This window comes from Lutjanus erythropterus, chromosome 15 (genome assembly GCF_056507025.1).
Source record: "Lutjanus erythropterus isolate fLutEry1 chromosome 15, fLutEry1.hap2, whole genome shotgun sequence".
NCBI classification, from domain to species: Eukaryota; Metazoa; Chordata; class Actinopteri; order Lutjaniformes; family Lutjanidae; genus Lutjanus; species Lutjanus erythropterus.
The window spans coordinates 29239388-29261079 of record NC_139331.1 but is presented as its reverse complement, the minus strand read 5'-3'; the positions used below and the strand labels follow the sequence as shown (position 1 = coordinate 29261079).

General features: G+C 40.5%; 1 protein-coding gene across 1 annotated transcript in view; it reads left to right on the top strand.

Moving 5' to 3' along the window:
• Positions 1 to 21692, top strand: part of rps6kc1 (ribosomal protein S6 kinase B1) — a 42359-nt gene that overhangs the window by 3496 nt on the left and 17171 nt on the right. The window contains exons 3-14 of the mRNA XM_084737739.1: positions 675 to 795; positions 1170 to 1285; positions 1369 to 1462; positions 2236 to 2289; positions 2463 to 2885; positions 4350 to 4474; positions 5821 to 5919; positions 8408 to 8455; positions 10304 to 10436; positions 12619 to 13361; positions 14318 to 15215; positions 16333 to 16422. Of these exons, the coding sequence (XP_084593865.1) occupies positions 675 to 795; positions 1170 to 1285; positions 1369 to 1462; positions 2236 to 2289; positions 2463 to 2885; positions 4350 to 4474; positions 5821 to 5919; positions 8408 to 8455; positions 10304 to 10436; positions 12619 to 13361; positions 14318 to 15215; positions 16333 to 16422 (2944 nt within the window). The remainder of the gene's footprint in view (positions 1 to 674; positions 796 to 1169; positions 1286 to 1368; positions 1463 to 2235; positions 2290 to 2462; positions 2886 to 4349; positions 4475 to 5820; positions 5920 to 8407; positions 8456 to 10303; positions 10437 to 12618; positions 13362 to 14317; positions 15216 to 16332; positions 16423 to 21692) is intronic.

Here is a 21692-nt window from a genome sequence, read left to right as displayed (position 1 = left end):
TGTAAGATGACTGGATGAATGTTGGATGGATGATTGGAGACGAAAACTAGCCAAGTAAGAACAATGGACATGATGTGTAGGTTGTTTTTGATTTGTGCTTTTTTCTTATTTTATTCTTCTTATATGCTCTTGTTGTGTTATAAATAATTACATTTGATTGAACTGTGTGTGGGGAAAATTTGGAAAACAGTAGAAATACTCAAGCGTTTCAGAATCGAATGATCGATGGAATATAAAAGTTTTTTTTTTATGTAAGCGGACAATTATCTCTGCTGAATGCTTGCTATTAAGTTCATTCGTTACTTTTGCTACTTGGGTTTTTGTACTTGCATATTCTATTTTACTCTCTGTCAACATCTTAGGAATGAAATCTAATTTAAAGCTTGTCATAAGAGTTTGGCTCAGTCCCAGTCTTTAAAGCTCTGGAGTGCTGTTGTTTAAGTTTTAAAGTTTTGGTTGTCTTTAACAAGACATAGTGAACATTTGAATGATTAAGATGTTTTAAAATGAGTTTACTTTTACTGACAAGTACAAAACACTACATATTGTTTAGTTAACAATTGCTGTTGAATAATCCCTTTTGTTAAGCCTCAGACATCTTTAAACTTGAAATTATTGATTCCTCAACTTTTCCTCCCTATCTTCATCCTTTTCTCCTCTCTTTCTCTCTGTAGATAACAGTATGGAAGAGATACAGTGATTTCCGGAAGCTTCATCAAAACCTCTGGCAGCTGCACAAAAATGTATGTAGCCAGTCGGAGCTCTTTCCTCCATTTGCTCGGGCCAAAGTCTTTGGTAAGAGAAAAACCCCTTTGATTTCTGTGTGTTAGACATCTAGTTTAACTCCACATAAAGGCAAAGAGACCTATGAGGATTTATGCATATGTCCTGTTTTATTTTTTCTTTCTTTTTTTTTTCCTGGTGTTCTGTTACATAGTGATCTTCTCTGAAATGAACAAATAAAAACTGTTATAGTGACAGACTTTATAATGCAATGCTGTCAATCCTGGAGCTTTGAACCACTTGAGAAGTAGCGATGACTCTGCCCCCTTGAGGCGCCTTAGTGTTATCACTCAGTCAGTAAAAACTACTCTTACTTAACAGGACCACTTAAAGGCAATTTCACTGTATATGTGTGTGTATCTTTCTATCTTTCTGTGGTTGTGCAGGTCGTTTTGATGACTCAGTAATTGAGGAGAGAAGACAGTGCTCTGAGGACCTGCTACAGTTCTCTGCTAATATTCCTGCTCTCTACAGTAGTCAGCACATCCAAGATTTCTTCAAGGTACACAGTCACACGCATGCAGAAACACAGACACACTCCTCTGTGAGAGATGATCGACTGCAATGTTTGTAATTCTTTTAAAGGGAGGTGAGGTCCACGACGGCTCAGAGCTCATTGGACCAGCTGAGCCCTTTTCTGACTTCCTGGCAGACAGTTTATCCGACTGCAGCTCTGACGGTAGGATTACACACAATAACGCCTACTCTTAAGGGGATAGTTCAGAGTGTTTGAAGTGGGGTTGTATGGGGTACTCATTTATAGTCAGTGTATTACCTACAGTGGATATTGGTTGGGCCCCCCCCAGTTTGGAGGCACAGAGAAGCTAAGCAATCTACTGCTGTGGAAAGGGCCAACAGCAAAACATAAAAGAAAATATCAGTTTAAGTGTACTGTATATTTAGAATATTTTCACCACTTAACCAATGCCGTCAGACATTGTCCAACAGTAAACCACAGTTATATAAGCCACACATTGCTTTCTCCAAACCAACCAGACCCCATTGGCAAAAACAATAATTTTACATTGCAGAACACAGGACTTCCTGGTCTACTACTGCTTCGATTGTTAGCTTGTTTGTTATTGCGTCAGTCATACAATAACACAAACAAACTAACCGGTAGAGGCAGTGAGAGACGAGCAACTCCCATGTTCTGTGAGGTAAAATTACTAATTTCGTCAGTGAAGTTTGGTTGTTTGGGAGAGAGCGATATTTTGTCAGAAAAGTCTAACGACAAGGTAAAGTGGTGAAAACATTCAGAATATAATATACACTTAAAGTGATATAACTGCTCCTCCAAACTGGGGATGTGCCGACTGCCATCCACTGTAGGTAATACACTGAGTATGGATAAGTACCTTGTAGGTCCTAAATCAAATAATCCAAACTATCCCTTTAATTTACAATGATTGTTGTTTCCAGTGTACTCAAAGATGTGTGCAAATTTTTCAGTTCAAAGAGACATCAGTGGAGCAGATGATTTGACTATCACGTCTGAGTATGGAGGTAAAGTTTATTTATGGATTGAAATAAAACCCACGTACATTTGAGCTCATTTAGAATGTAGTTTTTGGTTACATAGACTTATTATGAAGTGTGTACAACCCCAATTCTAAAAACACTGTTTAAAATGTAAAAAAAAAACAAAAACTGACCCTTGCATTGCTCCCTCCCTGCAGGCCCGTCCAGTGACAGTGACCTGACCTCCCTGGCTGTGGATACAGACTCTCTGGCTGGGCTGGATGATGGCATGGCCTCAGGCCGCACCTCCCCAAACCAGCCACAGGGGGGAGCCACCAACATTAGCAGCAGCTGCAGCCCTCGCTTGCCCTCCCTGCACGATCGCCGAACCCCGTCTCCTGCCCCAGTCCCTGCCTCCTCGGCCCCTAACCCAGAGGTCAGCTGGCCAGGCCGAACGCCGCTCTTCTCCGGCAGTCTGAAGAAAGCCAGCGGTGGGAACCAGAAGGACGTGAAGTCAGACTACTTAGACAGAGCCAGTGAGCTCATCTCTTTGGCCGTACAGAAGGAGAAAGAGCAGGACTTCCAGGCAGCTTTCTCTTGTTATCGTAGTGGAGTGGACTTGCTGCTGCAAGGAGTGCAAGGTCAGTCTGGGAGAGAGCTGGGTAACTTTAGCACCGTTTAAGACCACAAAAACATACCTAGAGTAGTTATTTAAATGTTTTATTTAGCTGATTATTGTAAAGACTGCAGATGCAGTATTGTCAAAATCATATACAGGCTTCATCAATACTATTTTCAAATCCACAGTCAGCTTTTTGTATTACTTTACTTCACATGTGATACTTACATATCAATAATGACCATGGCAGTTTCTTTCAGCAGCAGTTTAATTCGTGGGCAGGAGGGTTAAGTGTCAAACTATTTTACTGACAAAACTAATACTGATATGATTAGTCGACACGATTAAAAAGTCCTAGTGGTGGATTGTAAAAGTTCCATAATGTAACTCATTAACATCTTCACCTTTGACCCTCTCGGTCTGGTGAACACCCACATCTTTCAAACTTTAGGTCCTCAAATTGTAATGCTGGCTTTCTGCTAAAGCTATAATATGTACCATTTCTGCATTAAAATGTTTAAAAATGCTACACATCTTATACTGTATATTTTGGTGAGTTGTATACTTCTCATCTGCAACAGCGGTTGTTTAATAATGGCGAAAACAATTCCAATGATCCTTCTCTACTTCAGATGCCATCAAACTAATTTTTTGGTTAATGTTTTATTTTGAGAAAGACCTTTAGTGGAACAACTTGTATACTGTACGTTTAAAAAAAATAATCTTTTATAGTGTGACACAGCACAGGGACACTTCATGGAAGTATGTGATCGGGGGGAGCAGTAAAGTTTTCACTGCAGATAGACAAAGGGTGGATAGTCAGCTTTGATGCGATGATGTGTATTTATGCACATCATCTTTGATGTTCATCTGGCCTTCATTATTTAGGTAGGCAGTCAGGATTGGAGGGAGTGATTGGATGATCAGTTCTTGTCAGATAACATCTTTGCAGCCGGTCGTTGAGAATCTGTGCTGATGACCCTGAACTTGCACCACAGTGTGGAGGAGCCAAACCCAAAACATATCACTTTTACTTGGTGGTTTATGAGCTTGTCACAGTTATAACATTCTGTTTTGCAGAGTTGGGAAGTAACTAAATGCAAATACTTTGCTACTGTGCTTACGTAAAGTTTTCAGGTATCTGTACTTAAACTTTAGTATTTTTTTGAAAACTTTTTGCTTTTACTTCGTACATTTAAGCAAAAATGTCTTTCTGTGACAAGATGAAGACGATGTAAAAGACGGAAAAACTATAACAAGATGGAGAAAAACTGAGGTTTAGTTAGCTTTGCACAGAGATAGCAGGTAGAAATGTCCTTCAGTGTAAAAGTACTTTTGCACTTTTTACTTGAGTAAAGAATGTGAGTACTTTTGCCACCTCTGCTGTTTTGTCAGTAAATAAAATGCTTGTACAGAAACTTTAAACCCTGCACTTTAAAAACTGCTTCGTAAAGACAAATAATTGATCTCACTCACCCCTTTTCAGGCGAGCCCAGTCCCACGCGGCGAGAGGCGGTGAAGAAGAAGACTGCAGAGTATCTGATGCGTGCAGAACAGATATCCAGTCAGCATCTGAGAAGCAACATGGGTCAGGGGTCAACGCAGACAGTGGTGAGTGGGAGGGAAATGTCATTGGCCCGCGTGCTGTCTATGTTAGATTATGCAAATGTGCTTTATATGCATGCATCCACCAGGGTCCTCAAACCACTTGAGGCAGTGTATCAGAGTGCTTTCGAGTCGCAGATGAAAACACTGCAGTAAGTCTGTGTTGAAAAAATGTTAACCCCAGCTTTATATACTGCACATTGACGGTCCAAAATTATTGACATTTTCATAAAAATTTATCAAAGGACGACAGAAAACAATGTGAAAAGGTGATAAGCCTAGGAGAACAGATATTGGATTTTTATAATGTAAGAAGAAGGGCTCTTACACGATATCAGTTTTTCACTTAACGATTATTGTTGCCAGTTAATTTACAGTAATGACATTATTGTGATATTTATAGAAATCTTGAAACAAAATGCTGTTAGTCAAATTCATCTTTAACTTTGTTCAGTGCTTTGTCTCTTTTTTTGGCAAATAACTTTAACTTTATGGATATTATTTGTATTATGATATAAAGATAATAATCTGGAATGGAACATAATGCTGCTTGTCTCCCTGAGCACAAACACACAGACTTCATGCTTTGATCTGTGCAGCTGTGTGCACCGGCTTCTGCAAGCTCAGCTGTCTGTCTCACAGACCTGAAACAGTCATTTATGCTTAAGTTGATTTTTTTTCCAACAATGCACACATTGATGCCCAATAAAAAGGCACAGAACAAATATATTTATCTACATTTTGCAGTCTAGACCGCATGTGCTCCTCTGTCTGGACAGAAACGGAGCAGCTCTGCTGTAATCCCACAGAACCCTTTGATTATCACCAGTAGCTGACTCACACATTTCTTGGTTTGACACAGGAGACTATTTGTCACTCTTGTTGACTCCTTATTATTCCTCTCAACTTTTCTCTTCTCTCAAACTTGATCAGAGCCTGTAGCATTAAGGGAGAGTCAAGCCACAGCTCACATTTCCCATAATGCCTTTGAAATGGCAATAATAGATAATAAAATAAAATGTATACAGTATAGGTTTGTGCCTTTATTATGGTTAATGTCAGTACCAGTATATTGTGACACCCTTTGCAAGAAGTTTGCCTGAACTTTAGATGATGATATGACAATTTGTCCCCACCTTGTGTCTGCTGCCCCCAAGTGACCAAAAAACCCAGTTATTGCAGGTTTATTGATGACAGACTTGAGTTTATATTTTGACTGTGACAGTGACTTTTGCTCTTTTTAACAAATTATCTGGATCTCATGTTGAAGGAGGTCATGATACCTAAAAAATGTGATCACATTTTAACATTAAAGTTGCTTTTATTTATTGATTTATGTTTTTTTGTCCAAGGCTTTGGGGGCACAGTGCTGCCCGTCCACCAGCAGAGGAGGACAGCAGAGTCCATCTGAGGAACTGAGAGCTTACAGGGTGTTAGGGGTCATTGATAAGGTCAGTTTACTATCGACAAGTCTTGCATTTTGTGAGTTTACTTTAATGTCATTTTATTTAGGGCAGCAACTAACGATTATTTTCATTATCGATTGATCTGTCATCTGTCATATTTGGTCCTTAAATGTCAATGGATAACTTGTTCCAAAGGTCCACAGTTATGTCCTCAAATGTCTTGTTTTGTCCACAGACCAAAGATATTCAGTTTACTGTCACAGAGGACTGAAAAAATTGAAAATATTTACATTTTAGAAGCTGAAATCAAAGAGATTTTTGACATTTTCTCTTAAAAAGTGACTCAAAATGATTCATAAATTAACAAAATAGTTGGGGATTAATTTAATAATTGATTAATAATTGATGAATTGTTTCGGCTCTAACTTCATTTGAACTGACAAAAATATTTTGTCTTTTTCAGCCAAGAGAGCGAGTAAAAGACAAAAATTGATCAGTGTTTGAAATAAACATTTCACTTTATTTGATTTGAACAGAATCAGAATTTTCTTGTTGAATTTTGTAGTAAATCTGGAAAAGGAGAATTCTAAAGATAAAAACAAAACAATAATCATTGCCCTAACAGAATAATTACATTTAAGTCCATCAGACGCCCATTTTTTAATAACTGCTGCAGCTCAAATAAATGTAGGTGGTATCCATCTTCAGATTTCTCCTCCTTGTGTCCTTTCCTTTCTTCGACCACCTCTTTTTTTTCTGAGGCAATAAAACGTAATAGATTTACTGGATGGCATGGTAAGGGCTGAGTGTGTGTATGTTTAGCGTCAGTTATGACCACCACAAGGTCAGTTTAGGTTGCTGGTCCTCTCAACCAGCTGCCGGCGAAGCAACTTTACCACTCAGCCATGAAATGACTTGGCAAGCAGCTCAGGGAGCGGCACACAACATTGAATCAATGATGCTCGTCCTCCACACACACAAAACCCCAAGGAAAATGTTGACACAATACCAACATGTGTTACTCTACAGAGGTGCGCGCAAAATCCACAATATGTCACAAACAAATCGAACACACAGCACACACACACACACACAAAAAAAAAAACGTGAGTGGAAACTACGCTATGCAGAAATGGCCCTGGCTTTCCTCTCCTCTTTCTCCTCCTCTTCCTTCCTCCTTTCACTTTTAATGGGGACAGAGGGGACAGATGGAGAGAGCTCCTCACCCTACTGCCCCCCCTCCTCTCTGCCCCTCTCCTCCACCTCCCCCCTTCCCTGATGTTTGTGTCTTAATTATATTAGCGCCCTGGCTAGCACCGCCACTCTGTTTACTCACAGCTCCATTCATATCCATTTAGCCTGCACCTGTTTGGTCCCCGCCAGGGTCACATGGAGAGAAAGCACCCACAGAACATACGCACGCACCGCGCTACGCACAAACACAGACCGGCTCACACACATATGCTCAAGCTCTCCCCTGAGACGGCGAGGGAGCAGAAGAGCAATGGACATGTCAGAGGGAAGGTGGGAGGAAATAAAGATGTTAGGAAGAGACAGAGGGAGGCAGTAAAGGGAAACTGTAGTGAGAGCTGGAGCTTAGAGACGCCCCTGCTAGCAGATACTGTGTCCAATGTGAGGCATTGCTTGTCTTTGTAGTTACATATCTTTCATATCTGGTGCCTCAAAATGTGAACGTTTCGCAGCACAGGAAAGAAATTTGTGCATCTGATGTATGAACATAAACATGAATGACCGTGAATTTGATTGGTAGATTACTTACATGTCCCTTTCTGTGTATATTAGGACTGAAAACTGATTATTTTCATTAACGATTAATTACGTTTTAATTATTATTTGTCTTGCGAGGTCTATGAAATAATCCCAAACAGTAAAAAAACATAGGTATTTTCCAACTCATGTGACAGTAAACTGGATATTTTTTGGGTTGAGGACAAAACAAGATGTTTGAGGACGTCATCTTAGTCTTTGGGAAACAACTAACTAACAACTAATCGATTAATCAAGAAAATAATGGACAAATTAATCAACAGTGACAAAAATCATTACTTGGAGCTCTATATAAAACCAATGATCTGTTGATCTGTTGTTTTTTTTTGTTTTTTTAAAAAATGTCTGTTAGTGCTTGCAAAAATGTTTAAATTTAATTGAATGGTGACCTTAAAATAGAAAGTCAAATTGTTCATTCTGTCATTTTTACACTGTTCTTAGTTTTGTTTTGAGCGTTTTGCAGCTAGTATTGCTTCCCTCCTTCTTTTGCTCTCATACTGCAGACATCTGTAGATTCCTTTTAGTCGTTGTTATGTGGCTGGGACTCGGCACAGCAGGATCCAACATGTTAATGCCAGTTTTTCTAGTATAATTTAAGGACCTACATTTATCTTGCGGTGACCCTCATGTGTGCCCTGACCCAGCCGTTGAAAAACACCGCTCTCGAGGACACAACCACTACATCATCTTAGACTGTGTATATGTCTGTTCATACCTGGCAATTAATGGCACTCTTCCATCACAGGTTCTTCTGGTCATGGACAAGAGAACACAGGAGACGTTCATCCTGAAAGTAAGTGTAATGTGTGTGTGTGTGTGTGTGTGTGTGTGTGTGTGTGTGTGTGCGCGCGTGCACCCCTCATCCTCGTCGTCCTGACTGTAAAGTGTCAGTGTGAGGTGTGCCAGAAGCCCCTGTGTGTGACCGGTGTAATTGATTCTAATGGGCCTGTCCCTGTCAGCTCCTCTGCTCTCAGGTGTGAGACGTGTGCCAGATGCCAACGCACAGCGCAGGCACAGATGACTACACACATGTGCGCACACACACATAGACGCATACCTACACACACACACACACTCGTGGCCAATGTGAACTTTACGTGTAGCGCTGATAGATTCGTGTGTGGCTCTGTTAAAGTCACGCGCTGTATGTGGCTTGATGAATCCAGTGACTTTGGGTTGCCATGGGGCATAGCTGGCACCTCTTTAATGAGAAGTTTCTCCTTTGCCACACTCTCCTCCTCGCTTTTTTTTTTTTTTAAACACTTATTCTACACACAAACTAAAACACTGACCTTTCTCCTCCTCTCATGGCCTCCTTATTTGGGCTAATTTTCCTTTTCTCCTCTTGTCCTTAAGTGCGTATTCTTTGTTCCTTGCTTACTCCACCTTCAAGGGGAGAGTTTTTAATGATGATGATGTAGGATTTTATATGGTGCTTAACTAAAATAGATGGCAGCTGACACACTCTATGTTTCTAGAAGCAGAGAGGAGTACCAGTGTGGAAATCGAGCAATGACCTGCTGTGGACAGGTTCAGCAACAAAAGATATTTTAGCCACTTAAAAAAGATGCACCTAAAAACAAATCAGTGTCACTGCAAGCGTTTGTTATATTTAGAATATTTCCACTGCGTTGCCCTGCTGTTAGACAGCCTTTTCTGACTGTAACCTGCCATTTTATATAAGCCAAATATTGCTCTCAAAATCCACAGGCAAAATTAGTCATTTTACCTCTCAGAAGACTGGAGCTGCTGGTGTACTGCTGCATTGATCTGTGACTTTGCTCGTATTATTGTGTTGGTGTGTGGTGTTTTAAAATGATAGTTCAAAGTCACACAATAACAAACAAAATATCTGATTTAGGCTTTCCTAGACCAGAACGTCCTATTTTCTGTGAGTAATTGATTATTAACCTATTATTAAATTAATCACGAACTATTTTGACAATCGATTTATCAGTTTGAGTACTTTTTTTTTTTTAAGAAAAAAATCCTCAAATTCTCTGATTTGAGCTTCTCAAATGTGAATATTTTCTGGTGGCTTTAGTCCTCTGTGACAATAAACTGGATATCTTTAGGTTATGGACAAAACAAGACCTTTGATGTACTCAACACTAACTTCACTGTGCTACGCTGTAGGCTAATCGCAGAGGTTGTTGGGTATGGTTGTACAGACTGAAATTGTCTGGAAGGGCAATTATACAAACAGTTGTGGGGTGCACACAGACACAAAAACATGCTTAAGATTTGCATGACTTTACAACTCGTTTGTGGACTGTCAGCTACAGTTGTTGTGGTCAAGGTGATGTCTGACAGACCTGATGAGTCAAAACTTAATAATGAAGTGACCCATTAAACCTTCTTTTTGTTCAAAGTAAGGGGAAGAGCTAAAGATCTAGTGTTGAAAATCAAAGTAAGCATAGACCTTTTTTAATTGAGTAAAATACTTTTTGTTGCTGAGCTCGTCCACAACAGTTCTGGTGCTGGTGCTCCTCTGTACCTCTCCTAATCGGGGACGTACCGCCCAGCATCTACTGTAGTTAATACACCGACTATCGATAAGTACCTCCTAAAACTCCACATCAGATAATCCAAACTATCCCTTTACTTACTCACCTCCTTCTCCTCTCTCGTCTCATTGCAGGGTCTGAGGAAGAGCAGTGACTGTGGGTGGACGAAGAGGACAGTCATGCCTCACTCTGTGCCCCACATGGTGCAGCTGAAGAAGTTCGTTGTCTCTGAAGACGCAGTTTTTCTTTTGCTGCAGTACGCTGAAGGTAACACACACACACACGCACACAAAAACACACCCCCCCATGCTCACCAGTTTTATCTTCCCTCTTTTGTCTTCTCTACCTCCAACTGTCTTTTCCCCTCCTTCGCCTGATCCCTCTTCCTCTCTTCTCTGCCCTTGTTCCAGACAGATGTTTGATAGAGATGGGTGTGTGTCACAGGTCATTATTCTGAATACCAGGTGGCGCCATGCTTCATTAGCTATGCCAACACCTGGGCCTCCTTACATCCCACTCACTCTAGGATGTGTGTGTAGCTCGTGTGTGTGGGTGAGTGCGTACAATGAAATGCAGCCATATTTTTTAATGCCCTGTAACCTATTCAATCTGGCGCACTCTATAACCACCCTGCGCTAATATTAGTGGACAGTACTGAGTATCATATGGGGCTGTTCAACATGATCTAATAAAGCCAATCAAAGGCAGAAAAGGCAGGTTCTCTACAGTTAGAAGATCCAGGGTTGCTCCTTATGTGTCTTTAGTATGCTGTTGGCAGCTGATGGGGTGAATCAGGATAGACAGGCAGGCGGAGGGAGGCAGTGACCTGAGTGACATTGGACAAAACACAACATGTGGATGGTTTTACTTTCTAAGCCATCGAGCTGCCCCGCCATCATTATCATCACTGTGAACTCCCTATCCATTCTCATCACACACAACAGATGCTGCCTTCCAATTGCTCACACTACAGCTGTGTGTGTATCTGTATATCTGCGTGTGCGTGTAAGACATAGAGAAGTCAAAATATTAACATTACGGAGGCAACCTACAACACACACCCTCCCCAACCCCATTTAGCCAAATTGGGTTCAATAATAACTGTTTTTGTTTGCCTTAGTTATTCATTTCTAAGTGGAAACTAATGAGCCTTTTTTCTAAATAGTCCCAGTAACTAAGGAGCTGCAGAAACCAAGGTCAGGAGCTAAAAGTCTCTTTTTGTGCATTCCTTTTTCAGGGTTTGACAATAACCCAGTTGTCCATGGCCACAAAAATGACTCAGTGGCCAATGAATATTACATGTAGGTTGTCCTCTGTGGCCACCAAGTTTCATCCCTACACTGGGAACCTTTGTAAACACTATGTAAGACCAGAGATGTACTTGCTTTTTAACCACATTTGCATACCTGTAGCATTATTTTCTGAGGACTATCACAATCATCACTCCAAACCAATGAAGTGTACATGAGACAGCCATGATGTGTATGCCAATGTGCGATAAAAAGTCTTTCCACCGTCCAAAAATCACCAAATGTGGTTCAGTTGAAAGTAGATCCTTAATCCACTACGTTAGATGTGAAAATATTGTAGCACCTGTTCCATATTTCTCCTGTCCCCACCTGCTGGCTTCATCATCGCCACAGTCACTGTCCTGGTCAGTAGAGTATTCCCTGTCATCAAGCTGGCCTTTTTGGGTTTTGGGTCCTGACCCGGCCATGTTCACTGAGAGCTGAGCCTGGTTCTGTTGCTCATGGTATTTACAGATACTCCCCCAGTGCTCTGAGCTGCAGTACCGGCCAGACACGAGTCAACTAATAGGCTAAGTGAGCTAAGGCAGCTAGTAGCTACCGCCAAAGATAGTTGCAGCAAAAAGTATAGTGAAGAGCAGTTAGCATTTATTCTGGTGATATGCTGCCCCCTATTCGAGTTACCTTCAACAGGTGGCCGTATCTTACACATTGCTCCTTTTAATGTGTCCATGTTTCTGCTGGATTGAAACATCTTCATGCGTGATTAAGAGGTCAGCCACATAATTCTACGCCCCCAGTAATTCTGCTAATTTAATTTAAATATAAATAAACCGTCCCTATCCTGAAGTTGTGTGAATGAATGGTGAACACAAATTGTAGCAGCCTTGAGCCTTTATCTGACCACTCAGCAACTTTCACTGCTGCTAACCCCGGAGCAGGAACCTTTTGGAACACGAGTACTACAGCCTATATAGACTAAATTTAGACAAAGGTTCCCCCTGTTGGGGATGAAGCTGCTGAGTTCCCAAAAACATTCCTGGAAAACTTTCTGCAGTGAAAATGTGCTGTAACTATGTGAAACTGCACAGCTTTTTCTCTTAATCCCTCCTTCGTCCTCTTAATACCTCTGCTCATTACTGTGTTAGATACTCCCTCCTTTTTTCTTTGTGTTTAATGCTTTTTTCCCCCTTCATCTTTAGGTGGGAAGCTGTGGTCTCACATCGGGAAGTACCTTCGTAATTCCAGCCCAGATGAGAGCTTTGACATCCCTTTTATCCAGAAGAGCCACACAGCGGCTGTACGCTCTCCACAACATGCTATACCACAGCTGGACGCAGATTCAGCCAGTTCTGGTTCTGTGCCGGCTGCCCCCTGTTCTGATTCTGTCTCAGGGCTGCAGAAGGAAGGGGAGAACCTCATCGCTTCTCCTCAGAAAAAAACTCTCGCTCCCAGGCTCGTGGAACAACTTGGGGCCCATTCGGACTCTGGAGCCACGTCTGAGGAAGAGTGCACCAACAGTTATCTCACACTTTGCAATGAGTACGAACAAGAGAAAGTAGAACCAGATGCACTAGAAGAGGAGGAGGAGAAGAGCGAACAGGAAATGCTGTCGTTGGAAGTGCCCATAGCGACGACCACCACGTCCTCGCGGAGCCGCTCGCTTCTTAGCAACGACAGCCTCTCTTCGCCTATCAGCTCTCAGGAACTTGGCTTTTTCACAGAGTCGTCCGACAGAAGTGGCCACACCCTCGACAATGAGCAATACCGCAGCGAGGGACAGGACAGCAGTGAGGTCTTCAGTCCTTTGCCCTCCCCCGCTGCGCCTCTGTCTTTGGATCAGTCCAAGCACACGCCAATGGAGTTTTTCCGCATAGACAGCAAAGACAGTGCGAGCGAGGTGACCTGTCTCGATTTAGGAGAGCAGCGCCCCTCTCACAAGCAGGTATCTGTCTTTTCTTTTGTTACTTTAATTGTTAATGAGGTTTCAGCTTTAGACAGAAAATCATGAGCATTGATTCAACACAATGCAACATCATGAACAATGCAACTTTGAAAAAATGCAACAGAAACAGCTGTCAGAGGCAGTAAAGCCCCAAACACATTATCATTCTCAGTTATTCCTTAATTAAACAATGCAGTTACTTGTTGGTCTCAGGTTTCATGCAAATTATCCATTTCCCCGGTTCTTATCAAAAATATCACCCTCAATCTTTAGTTGGTATGTCAGCTTTTCCATTGAATAAATTAGGGATGTGTGTGATAAGTTGCCACTGCAGCTAGTTGGCATCAGAAATACTACTCAGCTAATCTAATTATTAATATTTTATACGTGCACAATGCTGGGTAACTGTTGCATTGTAGTTGTAAGACAACCTCCTGCAACTAGCACTATCATAATGTGCAATGCTCATAATGCATGACGCAAAGTGCCACACATTTCAGCTGTATTAGTAATCCAATTTGGTTTTTGAATGTTATTAACATCTTTATATGGCACTTAATACATACAGAATGTTTGCGGGCAATGTTTAACCCTATCAGTTAACAAATTGTACTCAATTTTAACTGTTCTCTCCTTACCTTCAGACTAGTTGACAAGTCTAAATTGTGAAATTAGTCACCAGGAACATCCGTAGAATAGATACCCTGGACAATCTCAAACCATTGGGCTCTCCCTGGAGGTTCATTTTCATTCCTCTTTGTTGTTACAGCTTTTTTTTGCCAGCTGTAAGCAGAATTTTTACCAGATGTCTGTCTCTTCTTTGCACAGGCCCCTCAATGTTCCCTAGGCACATCACAAATTTCCTATTTATCTTATCTCAGATTTTTAGTCTGAATGTTGTTATTATACTCTTTATATTGCCTTATTGTGTCTGGATGTTCTTTGTATCCTAACAGGTCCCCGTCTTTTCTACATCTGACTTTGGTTCAGATTTCACTGAGGATCTTCCAGAGCTGGCTCAGGAGGTCAAAGGCCACAGCTCCGAGTTTTGGGGGTTGGACTGTAGCGATAAAGGCTCCAATGAATCAGTGCCAGTCATCTCTTTTAAAGAGGCAGTAGTCGAGGATGAGGGTCACCCACCGGACCTTTTGGTCAACTTGCCCGTAACGGGTGGGACTGTAGACTCTTTACAGGAGGAATTAGAGACTTCGGGTGTGTGTCTGGGCCTCGAGGCCACAGCGTCGCCTCAGAAATTCATCCAGCCGGATGTTTTGCAGCTTCACAGCCAGCCTGAGGACGAGGAGGAGCAGCCACTGGAGCAGGAGCTGTCATCTTTCTGTACAGCCTCTGCAACTTGTGACACCAGTGCCGCATCTTCCTCTCCCTTCAACTCACTGTGGGACGACTGCAGCTTATCGTTTGGGCAAGAGGCCTCTGACAAAATGGTGGCTCACCCTGCATGCCAAAATAACGACCTCCCCCACGACCTTCCAGTTACTGACTCGCTTAATGAGAAACTAGAGGCCAGTACAAGAGTAAATACAGACAACAGCACAGGCTCTGTCCCCGCTACGAACGGGACTGAGGCCTGTGCAGTGGTTTCCAGTTTATTAGGTCTTGATGGTGAATCATCAAGAGTTATTAGTAATACAGGTGGCAGCGAATTTGATAAAGAAGTATCGCGGCTGTTCGCAGAGCTGGACGAGCTGTCGTTGGCTGCATCCCAAGCTCGTATCCCGGAGGAGTTTGTGCGATGCTGGGCCGTAGAGATGGTGGCAGCCCTGGATTCTCTGCACCAAGAGGGCATCATCTGTCGAGACCTGAACCCCAACAACATCCTGCTCGACCACCAAGGTTAGACCACCATTATCATAATTTTTTAAACGATACCCAGCCCTAATATTAAAACAGTTTAATGTCACAAAGTTTAGGAAAAAGTGCAAGATGGAGCTGAATGAACTGAGCGAATGCAAACATCTGGCGGCTGTTACACTCACATATCATTCCCTTCACTTCATTGTGGAGCTAACAAACCAGAGAGGTGTTTAACAAGGGAAATACATATTTTACAAGGAGCTGAGAAACTGAAATGCACTAAAGATATGCACCAATGAAGAAAACAGGGAATTTAAATGTCTTTCCCTAATTAGAAAATTCTCACTTTGAACAGAGGCTGCAGCAGGAGAAATCATTTATAAACTATTAGATGGTCTATTTTAAAGTTTCACTACAGGTATTTTGGACGTAAATACTTCAAGAAGGACTTGAAAAACTCTCGACTTCAGCTCAAATTTGTCTCACAACAAGAATAAAATCACAACAGTCTGAAGCTGCTGTACTGTTTGGATGACATGTTGTTTTTCTTGTTTTATCTCAAAAAATGAAAAACTTGTATAATGTCACAAACATCTTGCTAATTCCTTCTTAGAGCAGATATTATTTGACTGAGGGACTGTCTCTGTCAGTCAACCATGATGTAATCTATTTACTGAAATGAAGGCGAAAGTGTTGTTTTACCAGGAGGTCACAGATTCCCCCTCAACTTCTTCTTTTGTCGTCCTACAATCATCTCTCTCCACCTCGTTATCAACAAGCGTCTAATTAGCTGAGTGGCTGTTTTCGTCTCCCTGGTGGTAATTATTGTTCTAAAGGGCCCATCAACGGCGTAGTGTGGTGCATCAGTCTGGCTAGCCCAGGCTAATGGCCACGGCTACCTAATGACACCATTAGTTCTAATGATAGCGTTAACGGGTAGCCGCTAAACAGGAGTAATCGCAGGGGCTGCGTGCTTGAAAAGCTCGCGGAGGGATGTAGAGAGGCAGAAAGGAACGGAGGAAGGAGGTGCTGCAAAGGTGAGTAAACAGTTTGAAAAACAGCAAGTCGGAGTGACACTTGACTGTGTGGGGTTGAGATGAATGTGTCACACTTAGATTTTGAGCTGAACACTTTCCATCTCTTTCTGTCTCCTTAGGTCATGTTCAGCTCACCTACTTCTGCAGCTGGAGCGACGTGGAGGAGTCCTGTGACAAAGAGGCCATTGCCAATATGTACTGTGCACCAGGTGAGAAACACATACAAATGCTTCATGCACTTTATTGCTCTGATTCCTCTAATGCACCGGATCATTAGAAGTGGGGATGTATGAGGTACTTATCCATAGTCAACTTATTGCCTGTGATGGTGGTTGGCATACCCCCAGTTTCGAGAAGCAGTACCAGCACTAAAACTAAGCAATGACCCGCTGTGGACAGGACCAGCAGAATAATCTATTCTACCCACTTGAAAACAGGCCCACATAAAAATAAATCAAGATCAATTTAAGTGTAAGCAGTATTTAGAATATTTTCAGACTTAGACTTTATTTTTCTAAGGGGGAATTCATTTCCACAGCACTGTACACATTGATCAATAAGCAAACAACATCGATCAACAGACAAACAACAGACCATAACAACATATGTAGACCACAGAATACACTCAACAAGGCAGCTTAGATAAGGCTTTTTCCAAAGTGAGCCCAGTACCTGCACCCAGAGGGCATTTGGATCAGATGGTGGTTGAGTTGGTGTGTGATGTCCTGTGCTGCTGTGGTTACCGCTTTACTTTGCTGTCAGACAGCCACTTCCCATGAGAAACTGCCATTATATGAGCCTAATATTGCAGTCTCAAAACCAACCAAACTCCACTGGCAGAATCACTAATTCTGCATCAAAGAAAATGGGAGTTGCTGGTCTATTGCTGCTTCAATCCGTTAGTTTGTTTGCATTATTGTGTGACTTTGGTATTTTAAAAGGAATGCTCGGATTCCCTGAAGTCATACAATAACAAAAACAAACTTATAAATCGAGGCTGCTGTGAACCAGCAAACCCTCTGTGTTCAGCAAAGTAGAATTACTCATTTTATCCATGGAGTTTGGTTGGTTTGGAGAGAGCGAAATTTGGATTGCATAATGGTAGTTTTCTGTTGGAAAAGTCTACCTGACAGCAAGGTAAAGCGGTGAAAATATTCTAAATATACCTTTTTTGTAAGTAGCTAAGATATGTTTTGTTGCTGCCGCTGATAATACAGATCACAATAGAACAACTGAGTGGGCATCAAAACGAGAAGGAAACTTTACACTTTTGCAAAAATGAAAGGGAAAATAAAAAAGAGCAAACAAATAAAACAAGCAGAAAAAACACAAAAACAAGTCTTCAATCAGGAATTAATGTACATTTGCATTCATAAAGATATACGACTTTTCTGTTATTACAACATTTCACATATTTTTTTTTAAATCAAGTATTAAGTCATTTAGGTATGCATCAAATATAGCTACACTTAATGTATGAAATACTTTGCTAAAATTAGTAAATTATTATTCCCACATAGATAGGGATAGTTTTGTTATTAAATATTATCCATTACTGGAAAGCCTTCCAAAAAGTCTGAATTAAACTGTAAAAAAAAAAAAAGACATTTTATGTTCTGTCTCAATGTTGGAATTACAGAAAGCAAAAATGTAAAAAATCTAAATGTCTTCATCAGTACGTTGCTTAGTTTCCGTGCTGATGCTCGTCTCAGCTTCTCCAGACTGGGGACATGCCGACCGCCATCTACTGCAGGTGAGACAATGACTATCGATAAGTACCTCATACATCCCCACTTAAACAATCCAAACTAGCCCTTTAATTCATTAGGAGCCTCATTTTGTGTGTGTTAGCGTGTCAGTGGTGAGGTTTATGTGGGGCTAATTCTATGCAGGCATGCAGGGCCATAAATAGGCCACTTTCCCATGGTCACAAAACCCTCATTCATAGCCAAGCATGAATAATCCAAGTGTACACAAACCGCTCTCGACAGTAGAAACAGATGAATGTTGATTCTTCTTGACTCACTTAAGATTGAAAAATCCATATGCAAAGATGCATTTTCCCTTCTCTTCTTTTGTGGTTAAAGAAAACTAAAGCATTCACACAGTAAGAATGATGGCAGTGTTATTTTGCATCATTTTAATTATTTTTTTTTGTTAGATTAGATCAGAAATATCTGTTTTTTTTAAACTCCTGCAGTAAAGGGTTTTGAGAAGCTGCATCTTGTTGTAGTTCTGCTGTCGTCCTGTAGAGTGTGCTGTTGTGCAGCAGTGAGCCAGTGGTGCGGTAACCCCATGTGTTGCCCCCAGCAGGCTCGTGGCAGCTCTGGCATGCTGTTTACAAGCTGCCTAAAACAAACTGCTGCTAGACTACAGCACCATGTCCCTACTTAGCACTTCTGTGTGTGTATGTGTGTGTGTGTGTGTGTGTGTGTGTGTGTGTGTGTGTGTGTGTAGGGTGTGTTGTATGTGTATACATGCATTTGAAATCTAAACACGGATGCATTTCCCTGTATGTTGCTCCTTTATGCACCTGGCTGCATACTTGGGCTGTTGGAAAGATTATTTGTGATGTGTTTAAAGGCGCTGTAAAGAACTTTCTTATTTTGTTGACTTTGGAAGCCTCTGGACAAAAGTGGTAGTATTTCCACCATAATAATCACAAAATATACAGTTAAAACTTAAATTATCTGAATAAAAATCTCATCCTGCTTCTTTTTAACTGGCTAACAATCTACACACTTTAACACTGCGTGAGAAAATGTAAAGACAGGCTCGTTTCATCTGATTTCAAGGAGAATCTCACCTCGTGGCAGTCATTGAGAATAACTTAAATGTCTTTCTTAATAGCTAAAGAAATAGCCAGTCATCTCTCTGATGGACTTGTTTGCTTATGTGGGTCATATAGAGGCATCAGTATTCAATTGAGCAGTGAAAAACTCCTTGTAGTAGCTTTAATTACATCTTTCTTAAATATGCACTGTTAGCTGAAAACACTGGACGCGCTCCGAGACGTACACAGCGACCCTCGCACCCATTCACTCTCCCACGCACTTATATTATCACTCATATTCATCATCTCTCTCTCGAGCCAGGAAGGTCACTTCAGATTTAAATCCTCCTTGTGACGAGAACATACAGTATGCCACTGTTGTAATAAATCTGAAAGCAACAAATGCTCCATCTAATATCCAAAGTGTGCATTTTTATTCCCTTAGCAACAGCTTGTTTAAAAGCCTACTAATGGAAATAGAAGCACACGGAGGCATATAGTGGCCAGCAGTAGACGACCTAAAGACACAGGAGCGAAGCTCAGCGCAAGGAGCTTTATGCATAATGTAGCGGAAAATCTAAGTGCTAAACCGAGACATGTTTGCCACTTAAGTCATTGTGTAATTAATGCAGTAATTTTCTTGTTAAGCAGCGAGAGGTTTTTGCACTTGTCTAAGAGTGGAAGTGGATGTCTGGTTTTAAAGGTAGCATGTAATATGCTGAACAGTCTTGTCTATTTAAAAATGAATCTGGTATTCAAATTAAATTTAGTTAAAAAGGTAGATTTTGACCAAATGTATACTTGACGTACAGGGTATTAAAGCACTATTCAGTCACATTAGTCAAGTAAAGTTCAAGGCTGCAACTAATCATTGTTTTCATTGTTTATTAATCTGTTGATTATTTTCCTCAATTAATTAATTAGTTGTTTGGGCTTTAAAATGTCAGAAAATGCTGAAAAATAATTCTCAGAGCCTAAGATGACGTCCTCAAATGTCTTGGTTTGCCCACAACCAAAAGATATTCAGTTTACTGTCATAGAGGAGTAAAGAAACCAGAAAACAGTCACATCAAAGATGCTGAAATCAGAGGTTTTTTTTTTTTACTAAATTACTTTTACTTACTTTTATGTGAACTAGGGTTGCAAATTTTGTGCATTTTCCTTAAGAGATTGAGTTGAAAAATCTAACAATCACTTAATTATTAGTTAGATACAAAATGCACATTTTTACTTCATTTAAATGTTTTTCTCGACTATCATTTTAATTGGTTAAATTTTTCATGATGATTAATCAAGTAAGGATTAATCATTAATATCCTTAATGAGAACCGGCTACCAGGATGTCAGCAAAGAAAATCAAAGCAGCTTGCTACTATTTGATGCTTTCTACACAATGTTTGTTTTTGTTTTGTCACAAGAAACATCTGCCCTTCATGTTATTAGAGATGTGGCAACATGTTCCCACCAACAAGTAAACAGGAAGAGAAAAGTCACAGGGGGTGGTGTTTCTGTGAGAAGTGGCGTCTGAACAACACAAAGAAATTATTTTTAGTCAAATACATGATGGATTTTTATGCCTGGTAGAAAATATTTTTGGCTGGTGAATTTTCTCAGTTTATCTTTGACTGGCAGCTGCAATGATTAATTGATCTAAAGAAAATAAGTTGCCACTTGTAATGGATTAATCACATTTGTTGATAAAGAAAATAATTGTTAGTTGCAGCTTTGATCAGCACACATTCAGTCTTGAAAAACTAAGAAGCTTTTGGTTTCTTTGCTTGTAAAATAATGTAAATGATAATTAAAAAAAAAAGATTAACTAATCTTTTCAGCACAGTAAAAATTTAGATGTAGTTTGGTTTATAGACAAACTTTAAACACATTAAATTATAACTAATGTTGGACACAGTGGCTGTGGATGATGAGAGGAAACAGTAAAATCAGAAACTTGTCAAATAAATGCAAAACTTGCACGACCTCTAGAGTAGCTCCAGACACAATAAAAAACATGCCACCTATTATTATTAGTATTACAGTATTTTGATAATAGATTTTTTTTTTCATGCAAAAATGGCAGAAACTTTTGTGTTCAGCCTCTCAAACGTGGAGATTTTCTGCTTGTCTTTGTTTATTATTATATTAAACTAAATATCTTAACAAGACATTTAAGGACTTTGAGCCACTGGGATAAATGTTTAACACTATTTTCTTCTTTCACTTTTTCTAGATGTTGCAGATTAAACATTACAACTAACTTTAGTCTCTGCTGTTATTTGATAACCACTAATGAATAAAACAACCAAGCAAGTAAAGAATGACTTGTGTCAAGTAGATTTCTGACCCACCACATTTACGTTGAACCCTGAGGCGCGGTGCTCAATAAATGAGATTTGGGTGGTGTTTACATTCGCCTCACACAAGTAATAAAAAATGTTTTATGAGAATAGATGGCCAGAAAAAAAAAAAAAAAAAGAAATGTTAAATGCTGGAGATAAAAGTCAGGAACTGACGTGACCTCAGCCCAGGTGTGAAAGGTCTTGTTTGTTAAACGACTGTTGAGCTCATGTGGATCCATGGATGTAGTACATATTAGCAGCCAGCAGGGGGTGTATTATGCTGCTGTTGAGCAATAGCACCACTTCAACATCCACTGACTGTCTTATTCCACCACTGACAACTTTTCCTCTTTTTCTAGTGAGTCTCTTA